The 16,310-nt window shown below is 39.0% G+C and overlaps 1 protein-coding gene across 1 annotated transcript in view; it reads left to right on the forward strand.

Annotated features, from left to right (window-relative positions):
- Positions 1-274: 274 nt before the first annotated feature.
- LOC112823825 (AGBL carboxypeptidase 4) overlaps positions 275-16,310 on the forward strand; it is a 1,550,619-nt gene continuing 1,534,583 nt past the window's right edge. The window contains exon 1 of the mRNA XM_073896781.1: positions 275-391. Within this exon, the coding sequence (XP_073752882.1) occupies positions 358-391 (34 nt within the window). The 5' untranslated portion in view covers positions 275-357. The remainder of the gene's footprint in view (positions 392-16,310) is intronic.

The raw sequence follows: 16,310 nt of genomic DNA on the forward strand, positions 1-16,310 counted from the left end.
CCATCCCAGCGGCCCTGGTCTCCGCTACCCAGAGGCGGATGAGCATGCTCAGTTGACAGGACGCGGTGGCTGGGCGGGGGGAGAGGTGCGGCGGAGTCCCAGCCCCGCAGGCGCCTAGACCCCGGAGTGCTGTAGCTGTGGGGGCGGGGCCTCCGACGCACGCTCCCTCCCAGCCCGCCTCTCCGCGCCCCGCCCCTCCAGCCTCGCACCGCCTGCTCGCACGCGGGCAATCCGTTGCCTTGGCAACCGTCGCACCGCGTCTTCCTGAGGGAGCTCAGTCAGCCCGCGGATCCCGTCGCCCGCTCCCCACTGCCCCCCGATTTTCGCGTGGGCTTAGAGGCGGAGGGACAACAAAAAATGGCGGAGCGGAGCCAGACGGTGCCTGAGGCAGGTCTGTGGGGGCGGTCGATCAGGGGGAAGCGCTAAGGCAGCACGGCTGTCCTGGGTCTGAGGGGAGAGGGGACTTGGGCATGGCCTTACTCCTGAGGAGGCGCCCCTGTGTGTTTGCGCGGTGGGGCTGTGACCTCGGGGTCAGGGGTCAGGGGAGGTGCTTACCGCTCTGAGTGGCGGCGGGCGTGGACCTCGGAGTCCCGGTGGCGGCGCAGAGGTGTATGCGGGAGTGTGCACACTCCTGAATGAGCATGGGCCCAGAAAGGGCTGGGACTCCAGGGAAGACAGGACTCCAATCCTGAGGGGCACCTGTAATGGGGCTGATCGAAGGAGTAGGCTGAGTCATGGAGAGGGGGTACACAGTCCTGTGGAAACATAAGGGGGCTCCCTAAAGGGGCATGGTTTGGTGGAGAAGGTCACTTAATCTGAGGAGGCAGGTGTATGTGGGGGGGGAGTGTTACTTTAATATCAGGCAGTGCCACGGAAGGGGGTTATACACCAAGTATTTGTGTTTTGGGGGAAGTATATAGTGCCTTAGAGTCACCCCTGGCCACGGAGAAAGTATGCAAACCCTCCTGTGGGTCCTTATAAAGACAAGAGGCTTGAGGGGACACCCAGAGCCTCAGTCCTTCGGAACCTTACCAAAGGATGCTGGAACCTGAGTTTGAGTGTATATGGGATCAGTGCTCTTGAAGGTCATTCAGAATCACAAAGGAGTGTATATCCACATATCTGTGTGTGCAAGATAGTCTTTAAGGTGCAGGGAGACTGCTGGGAAGGGGGTCCCAAGGTCCTATTCCTGAGGGGATCCCGTTGTGGGTTTGACTGGGCTTGGAGAGTAGTGACATAAGTGTCTTACAGGGTCATAGAAGAGAGCTAAGATTTTCACATTCTTGTGTATGTGGGGGGGAGTTTGTACCTGAAAGGGGTTGGGGACTGAAGAACTGAAGCTTTAAGACAAGTGATATCTGTGTGTGTAGCAAAGCAGTGGCTTTGGGGATATGTGTGGTGGTGAGTGATGGAAGTGATATACACAGACTTGTATATGTGTCCTAATTAGGTATTTTGGTTACAAGAGTGACTCACTTGAATTATCCAGCCCTTGGAGGTGGGGAAGGGGGATAGAGGTTATGCTAAGACCATATAGTGACTGGAACTGGAAGCCAAATAAAGCTATTGAGGTTCAAGAGATTGTTACCTCTCAAGACCTGCATGATTTCTCTTTCTTTCATGGCATCTCTGTTTCTTCCACCAAATAGTTCCTCTATTCTTTTTATAGTTTAAGTTCCTCATAACATTACTTTATTCATTCCTCCACTCAAGAAATATTTATTGAGTGCCAGCGACATGTCAGGTCCAAGTTAGGCAAGGGAAACTCTCTGCTTGTGATCCTCTTACCTTGTTTTTTCTTTTTTCTCCCCCTCCCCCATCCCCCATAGACTTACTGCCTTTACACATATTATACAATTTACTTATTATTTTTATTGCTTATTGCCTGTTTTCTTCCATTAGAATATAGGCTCCATGAAGACAAGGGTCTTTGTTGTGTTTAACAACCCACATGTCTAGAACCATACATGGTATACAGTAGGTTATTATTAAATATTTATTTAATGAATAACTAAATGACCTGATAAAGTCTGCGGGTTCAAGAAACTTTCTCTGAGGAAGTGATATTTTAGCTGAGATATATTGTGTAAATGAAGAGAAGGACAAAGAGTGGTCAAGGCAGAGGGAACCATGTGCAAAGATCCTAAGGTAGAAGGAAACATGATGTATTTAAGGAACTGAAAGGAGACAAATATGGCTGCATGTAGAGCAATAGGAGGAGAAAAGAAACTGAAACAGATCTTGCAGGCCTTGTGTACTATGATACAAATTTTGGTCAAAAATCTTAGGAATAATAGGAAGCCATTGAGGGCTTTTAAGGAGCATGACATGATTAGAATCATGAGGAAAACTATAACTGGCTACAGTGTGGAAAGTACAAAAGGTACAAGAGTGGATATAGGTGGACCTTTTAGAGGGTGGCAGTGGAGATGGAGAGAAGGAATTGAGAAATATTTAGGAGATAGAATTAATAGGATTTAGTGAAAGATGGGGAAGAAGGAAAAAGGAGGTATCAGGGCATACTTCCAATTTTCTAATTTGTGCATCTGGATAGTTGGTGGTGCACTTATGGAGATAAGGAGCAGTGGAAAGGGTTTTGGCTGTGTTTGAGAGGGAAGATCATGAGTTTGGTTTTGGACATATGGAGTCTGAGGTATCATTTAGCCATCCAGGTAAGTGGAGGGATTGACAGGGCAGTTGAATGTATAAGAAAAGTCTGAGCCAACATGGAGATAATTACTGAAGTCATAAATGTGGATGAAATTGCCTAGAGAGAGAGTAGCATGTGGGAGGCGGAGGCTTGGGATTAAGTGTTGAATAGCTGAAATATTTCAGTGCTTTCCAAAGAAAATGAAGAGAATGGCCTTGAACAGATTAAATGCTGACAAATGATATTAAAAGGATGACTGAAAAACTAGCTTTAGCAACAGATTTAGCATTATTGGTAACATTGATGAGAGAAAATTGATGAAGGTAGAAGCCAAACCATTTAACTTCCGAATCATTATTAATGGGTGCAGTCTTTGTTTCTTAATTCAGATTCCCGAGAGAGAAACTGATTGATATCTATCATCTTTCCCACCAGATCATGTCAAAGGATTGCAAGTCAGTGTAGGATTGACTGTTTCTGGATTAGATGTCCAGCTATTGTTGGCTGGAGTCACCTGGTGCAAAACGTCCATTTGGTGATTTCTCATCTCAGTAGCAATAGCTAGCGTTTATGGAATGTTTATTATGTGCCAGATATTGTGTTAGGTGCTTTATATGTTTTAATTTACTTCAGCATCATAGCTACATTCTAAAGTATTATCTCTAATATTTGAAGAAGTTTTGGCACAGAGAAGTTAAGCAACTTGCTCAATAACTGCAATAAGTGTAAGATTGTAGGATTTTGGGGCCTATTTTAACATTATCCAGATTCATTATTTGGCTTTCTGTTTGTATGGCAACATACTATATTTTGAAGAAATAATAGCCACGATGAAAATTCCTGCCCCACAGGAAATGTTATTCTAAGGTAAGCATATGTTAGCAAGGTGATGTGGAAAGAACTGGGCTTCAGATCTTTGTTTAAAGCCTGTTTCTATACCTTATTAAATGAGGACCGGGGACTCAACTTTTCTGTTCTAAAGTTCCCTCATCTCTAAAATGGGGATGGTATTTACAGGATAGGTGTAAATACTAGAGGTGCTATATCTGAAGTGCCCAATAAATGCTATTTCCTTAGTTCCCCTGAAGCTTGAATATAGAAAATTAAGATGTATTACCCATACTTTACATATAAAAACAAGCTTTAAACATACAGTGGTGAATTTAAGACATTCTTTTTTTCTTTCCCATTGGTTTAATTTATTTGCTATCGGAAGAAAGGCAGACACCTAGTTTAGGAGAATGTGGAATTGTTACCTGAACTAAGCGTCATGGGATATGTCCCTATATGAGATAGATTTTGAGAAATTTCTTAAAGGTGTGAAGGGACAGTTAAACTTTTGTTTTTTTTCAAGCATGCAGATAGCTCTGTAAGAAGGTCAGGATTGCAAAAGGAAGTTTCTTTTAAATAATGTACTTTAAAATGAGGACAAGAAAAAATGAGGACAAGAATGTTAGAATTTCTCTTCTTCTCCAATAATTTGACTATGAAAAATAATAAAAAAGAAACCTTGTAGTTAATTAAATGTAGGAGTATTATTCTCAGGCTAGATTGCACCTGTTTCAATTTCTCAGACTCTTCTCCTTCCTTTCCAACTATCATAAAAGAAAGCTTTTGTTTGAATTACCTGGTAAAATTGCTTTCCTGTATTGCCAAGTTTGTTACTTTTGTGGAGGTCCATACGACCAGAAATTTTAGAATGATGTGGTCTCTTAAAATGGCCTGTACCTTGATCACTTTCTCTGTAAAATTGAGTCTTTTTTTTTTAAAGTAATTTATGGTATCTGAAATCATCTATAGACAGAATCTTGAAATTTTAAAAAGCCTTAGAAATAAGAATAATATTTTCTATCTTCTGTTAGTAGTTGGACAAAAATTAAGTCTATTTGCAAATTGGGGATAGTAACATCTACTTTTCAGGTAAGAATTAAAGATAGGTTTGGAAAATGCGTAATGTCTTACACTCTCCTACCTCCAAAGAAATGGTAGCTTAATTGGTATATACGTGTGTGTGTGTGTTTGTGTGTCTTTTCCTAAAGGCTTACTAGTAAAATCACCTTTGGAGATGAGGAAATCCAGGTCTCCCATCCCCTGTTTGCAGCCTTGGATGCAAATATATTTCAGAATTCAGATTTTTTTTGGGTTGTGGAAAAGTAATACAGCATATGAACTATTGATTACATAATATCTCCTTGGGGTATGGGAAAGTACCTTGTAATCAAACAACATTAATATATTCACACTAAATGAATAGAAGTTATAAATAGCTTCATGTCAATTTAGGTTAAGTTTTGCCAACAAATTAGTTTTGGCACCAAACCTATGAAAAAATATTTGGTTTTTAGAGATTGATGGATTTTGGAATTGTGGAAAAGGGAATGTGGACTTATGTAATTTTTTTCCTTTTTAGAAATATTTTTAAAACTTTAATTTTTTTGTCACCTATATATTTTCTGTAACCTCAGTAAGTATAGCTTTATTAAAGATCCAAAAAGTACAGTATTGGGACAGAAAGTACCTCTTGTTTCCATGATGCTTATATGCTTGTTTCTTCTAAGGAGCTCTAAATGTTGCATTTGGCTTTAGTTTCAGTATCATGGCTCAGTGTCACTTTCAATGAGAGATACTAGAGAAATTTATGTATTAAGAAGGTCAGAAGGATGTCAGTATTTTGCATACATATTTTTAGCAAAGTCCCAGCTTTGTCTTTGTTTCATTTAAGAACAGCACAGTCTTATATGAGTGTCAGAATATTTTTATTAATTGTTAAATTTCAGCAATGGAGTAGGTGTTAATTTAGTATTGATTTAAGAAAAATTTTCATCTTTAGCTGAATTTGACTTTTCTGATTATAAGATATTATTGTAAAGTGTGAAAGCTTGCAATAATTCATTAATGTTACTCACCGTATAGGAATATGATAATTTTTACTTTTTATATTTTGCATTTATTTAATGGGAGTCATAAAAGAAATTTATTTTTTTCAAACTCTAAAGAAAGATGTTTTTATTTGTCATATATTTTTGAGAACTATTGATTGTGAACCTTTGAGTCTCTGAACAGGTTTTCAGAATAATGTACTTGCATATCAACTGAAGAAAAACAAAACAAGCAAACACAAAAAGGCTCCTAGAATTTTATATAGGATTAAAAACTTTAAAAAAAAAGATTTTATTTACTTATTTGACAGAGAGAGAGAGAAAGAGAAAGAGCACAAGTAGGCAGAGCGGCAGGCAGAGGAAGACTGAGAAGCAGGCTCCCCCACTGAGCAGAGAGCCTCATGCTGGGCTCAATCTCAGGATCCTCGGATCATGACCTGAGCCAAAGGCAAATGCTTAACTGACTGAGCCACCCAGGTGCCCCTAGGATTAAAAGCTTTTATATAGAATTGGAAATTCCTAAATAAAGACTTTCAACAATGTTATGAAAAAAATCTCTGAGTTTTGGTGGAAGAAATGGGGAAAATAATCTGCTGTCAATTACAGTTTGCTGCATTTTTTTCAGGAATTTTAGAAGTCACTAATTGTAATATATTAATCTCTGTGTCATGGCTTTGTGAAAGAAATCACTATGTTGTGGACTGTGTTATTCATTTTTAGAATTATTTATTTAAAAATATGTATTGAGAGGTGCCTGGGTGGCTCAGTCAGTTCAGCATCCCACTCTTGATTTGGGCTCAGATCATGATCTCAGGTTGTGAAATTGAGACCTGCATTGGGCTCTGCACTGGGTGTGGAGACTGCTTAAGATTCTCTTTCTCCCTCGCCCACTGCCCCCCCCATGATGCACGCAGGTACTCTCTCTCTCTCCCCGCCAAAAAACCTTTAAAAATATGTGTTGAATACTTATTATGTGCCAGGCATTGTGTCCAACCTTGGAAATTCAGAGATGTATTAGACAAAGTCCCTGCCTTCAAGGAGCTTCAGTCATAGTGGAGGAGGAATAGAGTTAGAAAATTACCATCCAGTCAATGAAAAGAGTTGTACACAGGATTCTGAGGCTAGAGAATAGTTCTCTGACAGCCTGGGGTGGTGGTAAGAGTAGTTCAGTAAAGCTACTTGGAGGAAGGACACATGAATTGAGTCTTGAATAATAAGAAATTAGCCCAGTGAAGGTTGTAGGCAGAGGAACTGGGAATAGAGAGGAGGAATGGAGGGCAGAGAGAGCAACATATACCCAGGAAAGTTGTGTCGTGAGAGAATGAAGCTTATTCAGAACATTGCTAGTATTGCTCATCTATTAACAGAGCTAAAGACTGTATTTCTTTTTATTTTTTTCCTTCTATTGGTTCTTAAACATTTATGGGGTAAGAGATCTCTTTGGGTATGTTATGAAAAGACAATGAATTCTCATGAAAATGCATGCTGTGTACAATCATATGAAAATTTGAAAATAATTTTATGAGGTAATGTCCATCTTCCAAATCTTCTATTTGTTAGTAATGGAGGATTACATTTCAGTTAGTAACAGAGGTTACATTTAAGAATCTGAAATCTTCAAAGTAGGAATACTGTGGTAGAAGGGGTTGATCTAATAACATCTCTGCTAGAGCAGGTCCAAAGCAAATGCTGGTTCCTAAATTATTTGGTCATCAGTTTATCTTATACTTGTACCTTCTTAGTAGTTTACTATCTCATTTTGCCTCATAATAGACCTAAAAAAAGACTCCAGGGTTACATAGATGTATTCAAGAGAGATTAAGTGATTAGTTCAGGCTTATGTGCTAGAAACCAGGTATTTCTGATTACAAAGCTCGGATTCTTTCCATTTTTGCTCTCCTAAGTAGAAAAGACATGTATAAAATTAAAGCATATGGTAAGGGAAATGTGAATTTTTTTTCTTTATATTGACTGTTAGAAGGTAAGTGACTTAACCAGAATCCTACAACTAGGGAAAAGAGGAGCCAGAACTGTAACCTAAATTTCCTGATTCCCATTCAGTAAATAATATACTGCCCTAAAATGGAGAGATTTAAATAACCAGGTCTTTAGTAATGGCCTTTAAAAGCAAAGTTAGTGAGGTTCTTGAGTGGCTCAGTCAGTTGAGCATCTGACTCTTGGTATTAGCTCAGGTCATGATCTCGCGATTGTGGGATTGAGCCCTGCATTGGGCTCTGTGCTCAGTATGGAGTCTGCTTCAGATCTTTTTCCCTCTCCCTCTGCCCCTCCCTGCGTACACACTCTCTCAAATAAATAAAATCTTAAAAAAAAAAAAAGCAAAGTTAGTTATTTCAGTAAGCCAGTCTTTTGTCATTTGCAGAGTACCTCCCTTCTTTTAGGCACCTTACATATATCTTGTTTAATTCTCACAGAATTACTGCAAGGAGGTATAATTATCTCAGTTTTACATATGAGAAAATTGGGGTTCAGAAATAATTAAGTGGTGAAGCTAAGGCTACACAACCCATAAATAGTAGAACTTGAATTACAACCCAAGTCTGTCTGGCTCTATGTGCATACTGGTGAGACTACTTCTGCCTCCTGGCTTTATTTAACCTGGATATAAAATGAATGCCTTTGATGATGGGAAGGGATGGCACATAGTAGAATTTAAAATAACTCAAAATTTTCTTTTGTTATTGAGTTACTGAGGAAGAGGTAATGCATATCTTAATTTTCAGACAAATGTATGAAATAAAAAAATGCACATTTATTTCTGATTCCTGTGATCCAGTAATTAGAAATATGGGGTTAATGAAGTTTCTTATCTTAGGCATCTCTATGTACTCATTGAATTAATTAGTGCTGAAACAGTAGGGACTAAAATAGCAATTAGCATGTGCTTGCTATAGTAGGCATTCAATAAATATTTGTGTACTAAATGAGTGGAAACATTTTTAATCCATAAATTTTAGGTTTAAATATTTGAACTTAGGCTATTGGAAGCTGAGGATGTTAACACAAATGAAGGGGAAAATGGAGAAACTTTTGACATTTCACAAACAAAATGTCCTAGTTGAATAGGACTTAAACACAATATATAGGGAATGGGGCAGCTCATTTAAAACCTCATTTGGGAGACTTCTGGGGAAGATGGCACAGTAGGAGGACCCTAAGCTCACTTCAGTCCACAGATGCAAATAGATAACATGCATATGAGTTTAAATAAATAACCCAGGAAGCAACTGAAGCCTGGCAGAACAGACTCCCCATAGCTAAGTATAGAGAAGAGTCCAAATGAAAGAAGGTTGGAAGGGTAGAGACATGGTTGGGAGCTAAATGGACTACAGGAGGAAAGAAGGGAAGGATGCTGCAGATGCAGGGAGGGGAAAGAGATCCTCAGACCATACCCCAGGGTTGGAGAACCTGCATGGGGAAGATGAGTCCCCATAACATTTGTCTTTGAAAACCAGAGGGGCCAAATTTCATGAATTCTTATGATCGGTGGGGCTTAACACCTGGAACTTTAAAAGTCAGCGAGCTGAGCTTTGGGAGAGCCAGGAGGGCTGGAGGAAACTGAGTCCCCACCCTTAAAGAGAGAGCAGAACATACAGCCCCTTAGAGATACATACAGCTTAGAAGCAGCAATTGAAAAAATGCATGGGGTATCTGGGAGAGAGATTCATTAAATAATCTCAGAGCATGTGCTGGAGGGGCAGGAATCACTGGGAGACTTCTATAAGAACAAAGGAGCTGGTGGGTGCCATTTCCCATTTCCCTGCCTCCCAGAAGGAACCAGCATGGAACCATCATTCTCTATCTAACTTGCTAATGGCATGCCCTGCCCCTGAGTTCTCCTGCAGACATGCCCCCCTCAAGCCAGGCCTTGGTTCCAGGTCTCCTCCCACAGAAGACCCACACAAACACCATGTGCATCACCACCTCCAACCTTGCCTACCTTGGTCCCCAGTGGCTGCAGGTCCCTTCCCACAGTAGACTGGTGGTATGACCTTGCTGGCACAGTGTGCCCCACTACTGTATTCTCCTGTGGACCTGCTCCCTTCAATATGCCCTTGGCTTGAGCCCATCCAGAGTGGTGCCACAAGCCTGGCAATGTGCAAGAGGCTGACAGAGGCTAGCACCACTGCAAAGTGACTCTTGCCCTGGGGAGAGGGGAAGATAACCACACACACCAGTCTGACTGTGGCCCCCACAGTAGGCTGGGGCCAGACATTTGGTCTGAGAGTTGGCTGTGCCTACTAGTGAAAGCTTCTCAGGGAACAACACAGGGAACGTGACCTATAATTCAGTGCTACTGCATTTTGCAAATGCCTGGTTTGATTTGACTCAAGTGTAAGGTGGCCCCACTAACAACACAGGGACCCACTAAAAACACAGGGACCAAGACCTGCCCACAAAAGGCAAAGAGAGCCATTGCAGATGACTGGACCAAAGGCAATCATAGCCAGCCACAATAGCAGGGTGCATGCAGTAGACATAGGAGACAACTGTGAGCACCACGTTCTGGTGAACAGGGGATATTGCATTGCAGGGCACTACAGGACCTCTTCTTCATAAGGCCACGATTTTCTTTTCTTTTTTTTTTTAAAGATTTTATTTATTTATTTGACAGAGAGAGACACAGCGAGAGAGAGAGAACACAAACAGGGGGAGTGGGAGAGGGAGAGGGAGAAGCAGGCTTCCCTCCGAGCAGGGAGCCCGATGTGGGACTTGATCCCAGTACTCTGGGATCGTGACCCGAGCCGAAGGCAGACACTCAAACAACTGAGCCACCCAGGCGCCCCAGGCCACTATTTTCAAGCAGGAGACATAGCTGACTTTCCTAACACGTAGAAACAGACACAGAGAGTTAGACAAAAATGAAGAGACAGGGCAATATGTCCCAAATGAAAGAACAGGTCAAAATCACAGCAAGAGACTTAAACCAAATGGAGATAAGTAATATATGCCTGATTGAGAATTTAAACGAACAGTCTTACTGGATTTGAGAAGAGTGGAGGGGTTCAGTAAGACCCTTAACAAAGAGATAGAAAGCATAAAAAAGAACCAATTAGAGATGAAGAACTCGATAACTGAAATTAAAACTGACACTAGATGGAATAAATAGTAGACTAGAGGAAGCAAAAGAATGGGTCAGTGACTTGGAGGACAGGGTATTGGAAAGCAGTCAAGCTCAACAGGAGAGAGAAAAAAATAACAAAAATGAAAATAGACTCAGAACTGAGTGATGCCATCAAGCATAATAATACTTGCATTATAGGGATCCCCAAAAGAGAAGAGAGTACGGGGCAGAAGATTTATTTGAAGATATAATAGTTGAAAACTTCCCAAATCTGGGGAAGTAAACAGAAATTCAGATCCAGGAGGTACAGAGAGCCACCAACAAAAGCAGGCCAAGGAGGTCCACACCACGACATATAGTAATTAAAATGGCAAAAGGTAGTGATAAAGAGAGAATTTTCAAAGCAGCAAGACAAAACGTACATACAGGGAAAACTGCATAAGGCTATCAGCTGTTTTTTTTTTTTTTTTTTTGTCAGAAACTTTGCAGGCCAGAAGGTAGTGGCATGATATATTGAAAGTGCTGAAAGAAAAAATCTGCAGCCAAGAATACTCTATCCAGCATTGCCATCATTCAGAATAGGAGAGATAAAGAGTTCCCCAGACAAAAGTTAAAGGAATTCATCACCACTAAACCAGCTCTACAAGAAATGTTAAAGGGGACTCTTTGAGTGGAAAGGAAAGACCAGGGGTAAGAAAAGGGAAAGGAATGGAAAGTAGGAATAAGAAAAGTAGGAAGCACAAAAACAATAAAATTAAGTATATCTATACAAATCAGTCAAGGGATTCAGAATATAAAGGGATACCAAGTAGGGGCACCTGGGTGGCTCAGTCATTAAGCATCTGTCTTTGGCTCAGGTCATGATCCTGGGGTCCTGGGATCGAGTGCCGCATCAGGCTCCCTGCTCAGCGGGAAGCCTGCTTCTCCCTCTCCTGCTCCCCCTGCTTGTGTTCCCTTTCTCGCTGTGTCTCTGTCAAATAAATAAATAAAATCTTTAAAAAAAAAAAAGATACCAAATATATGACACCATATACTGAAAATGAGAGGGAGAAAGGAGTAAAGAGTGACCAAATATAAGTGACTATCAACTTAATATTAGACTGCTATTTGCAGAAGATGTTATATACAAATGTAATGGTAACCACAAATCAAAAACCAGTAATAGATATGCAAAACATAAAGAGAAAGGAATCCAAGTGTGTCATTAAAGAAAGGCACCACACTGTGAGATGAGAGAACAAGAGAACAAAGAAACAGAGAAGTACAAAAAGAAACGCAAAACAAATAACAAAGTGGCAATAAGTACATACCTATCAATAATTATTTTAAATGTAAATGGCCTAAGTGTTCCAATCAAAAGACATAGGGTGACAGGTGATGAAATGGAGAAAAAAGCTAGACCCATCATATGCTGTCTACAAGACTCACTTCAGACCTAAAGACAGATGCAGATTGAAAGGGAAGGAATGGAAAAGCATTTATCATGCAAATGGAAGTGAAAAGAAAGCTGAAGTAGCAATACTTATATCAGAAAAAATATACTTTAAAGGAAAGACTGTAACAAGAGACAAAGAAGGACACTATATAATCATAAAGGGAACAACCTAAGAAGAAGACCAGTTGTTAGTATATATGCACCCAACATGGGAGCACACAAATACGTAAGGTAGGTAATAACAAACATAAAAGAAGTAATTGGAGTAATACAATAATAGTAGGGGACTTTAATACACTACTTACATCAATGGATAGATCATCCAAACAGAAAATCAAAAAGGAAACCATGGCTTTGAATGACACATTGGACCAGATGAATCTAGCAGATATATTCAGAACATTGCATCCAAAACCAGCAGAATACACATTTAAGTGCACATGGGACATTCTCCAGAATAGATCACATATTAGGCTACACAACAAGTCTCACATATTAAAAAATATTGAAGTCATACCACGCATTTTTTCTGACATCGACGCTATGAAACTAGAAATTAATCACAAGAAAAAAAATCTGGAAAGAAAACAAATACTTGGAAGTTAAATAACATGCTACTAAACAATAAATGGGTCAACCAAGAAATCAGAGAACCAAAAAAAATACATGGAGACAAATAAAAATGAAAACACAATGGTCCAAAATCTTTGGGATACATCAAAAGTGTTTCTAAGAGGGAAGTTTATAGCAATACAAACCTATCTCAAGAAGCAAGAAAAGTCTCAAATAAACAACCTAATCTTACACTTAAAGGTCTAGAAGAAGATCAAACAAAACCCAAATCTAGCAGAAGGAAGGAAATAATAAAGATTAGAGCAGAAATAAATGATATGGAAACTAAAAAAACAATAGAACAGATCAATGAAACCAGGAACTGGTTCTCTGAAACAATCAACAAAATCGTTGAGCTTTTAGCTGGATTCATCCAAAGGAAAAAAAAAAAAAAGAGGACTGAAATAAAACTAAATGAAAGAGGAGAAATAATAACTGACATCATAGAAATACAAAGGATTATAAGAGAATATTATGGAAAATTATATGCCAACAAATTAGGCAGCCTAGAAGAAATGGATAAAATCCTAGAAACGTATAACCTCCCAAAACTGAATGAGAAAGAAATAGAACATTTGAACAGACTGATTACCAGCTGTGAAATGGAATCAGTAATCAAAAATCTCCCAGCATACAAAAGTCCAGGACCAGAAGTCTTTACAGGCAAATTCTATCAAACATTTAAAGAAGAATTAATATCTATTCTTCTCAAAGTAATCCAAAAAATAGAAGAGGAGGAAAAGCTTCCAAGTTCATTTTGTGAGGCCAGCAATACCCTGATCCCAAACCAGATAAAGACACTACAAAAAAGAGAACTACAGGCCAATATCTCTTATGAACATAGATGCAAAAATCCTGAACAAAATATTAGCAAACTGAATCCAACAATGCATTAAAATCTCATTCATCACAATCAAGTGGCATTTATTCCTGGGATGGAAGGGTGGTTCATTATTTCACAAATCAATCAATGTGATACATCACATCAATAAGAGAAAGGATAAAAACCATATGATTATTTGAATAGATGTAGAAAAAACATTTGACGAAGTACAACATCCATTTATGATAAAAACCCTCAAGTAGGTTTAGAGGGAATATACCTCAACATAATAAAGGCCCTATATGAAAAATTCAGTTAATGTCATACTCAGTGGGGAAAAACAGAGCTTTTCCCTCTAAGGCCAGGAACAAGACAAGAATGTCCACTCTCACCAACTTTATTCAACATAGTGCTGGAATTTCTACCCATAGCAGTCACACGAGACAAAGTAATAAAAATCATCCAAATTGGTAAGAAAGAAGTAAAACTTTCCCTGTTTGCAGATGACATGGTATTATATATATAGAAAGCCTTAAAGTCTCCACCAAAAAACATCAAGAACTGAAATGGCTTCAGTAAGGTCACAGGATACAAAGTCAATGTACAGAAATGTGTTGTATTACTATACACTAATAATCAAGTAGCAGAAACAAATTAAGAAAGAAATCCCATTTATTATTGTACTAAATATAATAAAATACCTAGGAATAAACTTAACCAAAGAGGGGAAAGACCTGTTCTCTGAGAAGTATAGAACATTGATGAAAGAAATTGGAGATGACTCAATGGAAAGATAGTCCATGCTCATGGATTGGAAGAACAAATATTGTTAAAATGTCTATATTATTGAAGGTGATCTACAGATTAAATACAATCCCCATGAAAAGAACAACAGCATTTTTCACAGAACTAGAACCAATGATCCTAAAATTTGTATGGAAGCACATAAGACCCTGAATAGCCAAAGCAGTCTTGAAAAATGAAAACAAAACTGGAGGTAACACAATCTCAGATACCAAGATATAGTGCAAAGCTGTAGTCATCAAAACAGTATTGTACTGGCACAAAAATAGACACATAGATTAATGGAACACAATAGAGAGCCCAGGTATAAGCCCACGATTATATAGTCAATTTTTGATAGATGAGGCAAGAATATGCAATGGAACAAAGAGTCTCTTCAACAAATTGTGTTGGGAAAACTTGACAGCAACATGCAAAAGAATGAAACTGGACCACTTTCTCACAGCATACACAAAAAATAAACTGAAAATGGATTAAAGTCTTAAATGTGAGATGTGAAATCATAGAAATCCTAGAAGAGAGCATAGGAAGTACTTTCTCTAACATTGGCTGTAGCAGCATCTTTCTAGATATGTCTCTTCAGGCAAGGGAAGCAAAATCCAAAGCAAACTATTGGGACTACATCAAAATAAAAAGCTTCTGTACAGCAAAGTAAACAATTAACAAAACTAAAAGACAACCTACTGAATGGGGGAAGATATTTGCCTTGTCATTTGTATGTCATTTATATCCAATTAAAGGTTAGTATAAAAAATATATAAAGAACTTGTACCTCTGAAACAAATAATACATTATATGTTAAAAAAAAAGAAGATAGTAGGAAGGGAAAAATGAAGGGGGGGAAGTCGGAGGGGGAGATGAACCATGGGAGACTATGGACTCTGAGAGAAACTGGGGGTTCTAGAGGGGAGGGGGGTGGGGGGATGGGTTGGCCTGGTGATGGGTATTAAAGAGGGCACGTATTGAATGGAGCACTGGGTGTTATACGCAAACAATGAATCATGGAACACTGCATCAAAAACTAATGATGTAATGTATGGTGATTAACATAACATAATAAAATAAAATTAAAAAAAAAGAACTGATACAACTCAACACCAAAAAACCAAAACATCCAATTAAAAAATAGGCAGATGACATGGACAGAAATTTTTCCAAAAAAGACATAAAGATGGTCAACAGACACATGAAAAGATGCTCAATTTCACTCATCATCAGGGAAATATAAATGAAAATTACAGGGAGATATCATGTTACACCTGTCAGAAAGGCTAAAATAAAAAATACAAGAAACAAGTGATGGCGAGGCTGTGGAGAAAAGGGAACCCCTGTGCACTGTTGGTGGGAATGCAAACTGGTACAGCCACTGTGGAAAACAGCATGGAGTTTCCTCAAAAAATTAAAACTAGAATTACCATATGATTCAGTAATTTCACTACCAGGTATTTTGCCAAAGAATACCAAAACACTAATTTAAAAGATATATGCAATTTATTTACAAATAAATTATTTGTAATAGCCAAGATATGGAAGCAACCCAAGTGTCCATCAATAGATGAGCACATAAAGAAGATGTAGTATATATACACAATGGAACATTACTCAGCTATTAAAAATGAAATCTTGCCATTTGCAACAACATGGATGGATCTAGAGGGTATACTGCTAAGTGAAATAAGTCAGCCTATGAAAGACAAATATATGATTTCACCCATATGTGGAATCTATGAAATAAACAATTGAGCAAGGAAAAAAAGACAAACCAAAAAACAGGCTCTTAATTATGGAGAACAAACTGATGGGGAGGTTGGCGGGGTGATGGTGAAATAGGTGAAGGGGATTAAGATTACACTTATTGTTATGAGCACTGAGTAATGTATAGAATTGTTTTTAAAGATTTTATTAGAGAAAGAAAGAGAGTATGAGCGGGGGGGGAGGGGCAGAAGGAGAAGCAGAATCCCACATAGCAGAGAGCCTGACTTGGGGCTCGATCCCAGAACCCCAGGATCATGACCTGAGCCGAA

Source organism: Callorhinus ursinus, unplaced genomic scaffold (genome assembly GCF_003265705.2).
Source record: "Callorhinus ursinus isolate GAN/ISIS: 27379988/994484 unplaced genomic scaffold, GSC_fseal_2.0 scaffold9, whole genome shotgun sequence".
Classification (NCBI taxonomy): domain Eukaryota; kingdom Metazoa; phylum Chordata; class Mammalia; order Carnivora; family Otariidae; genus Callorhinus; species Callorhinus ursinus.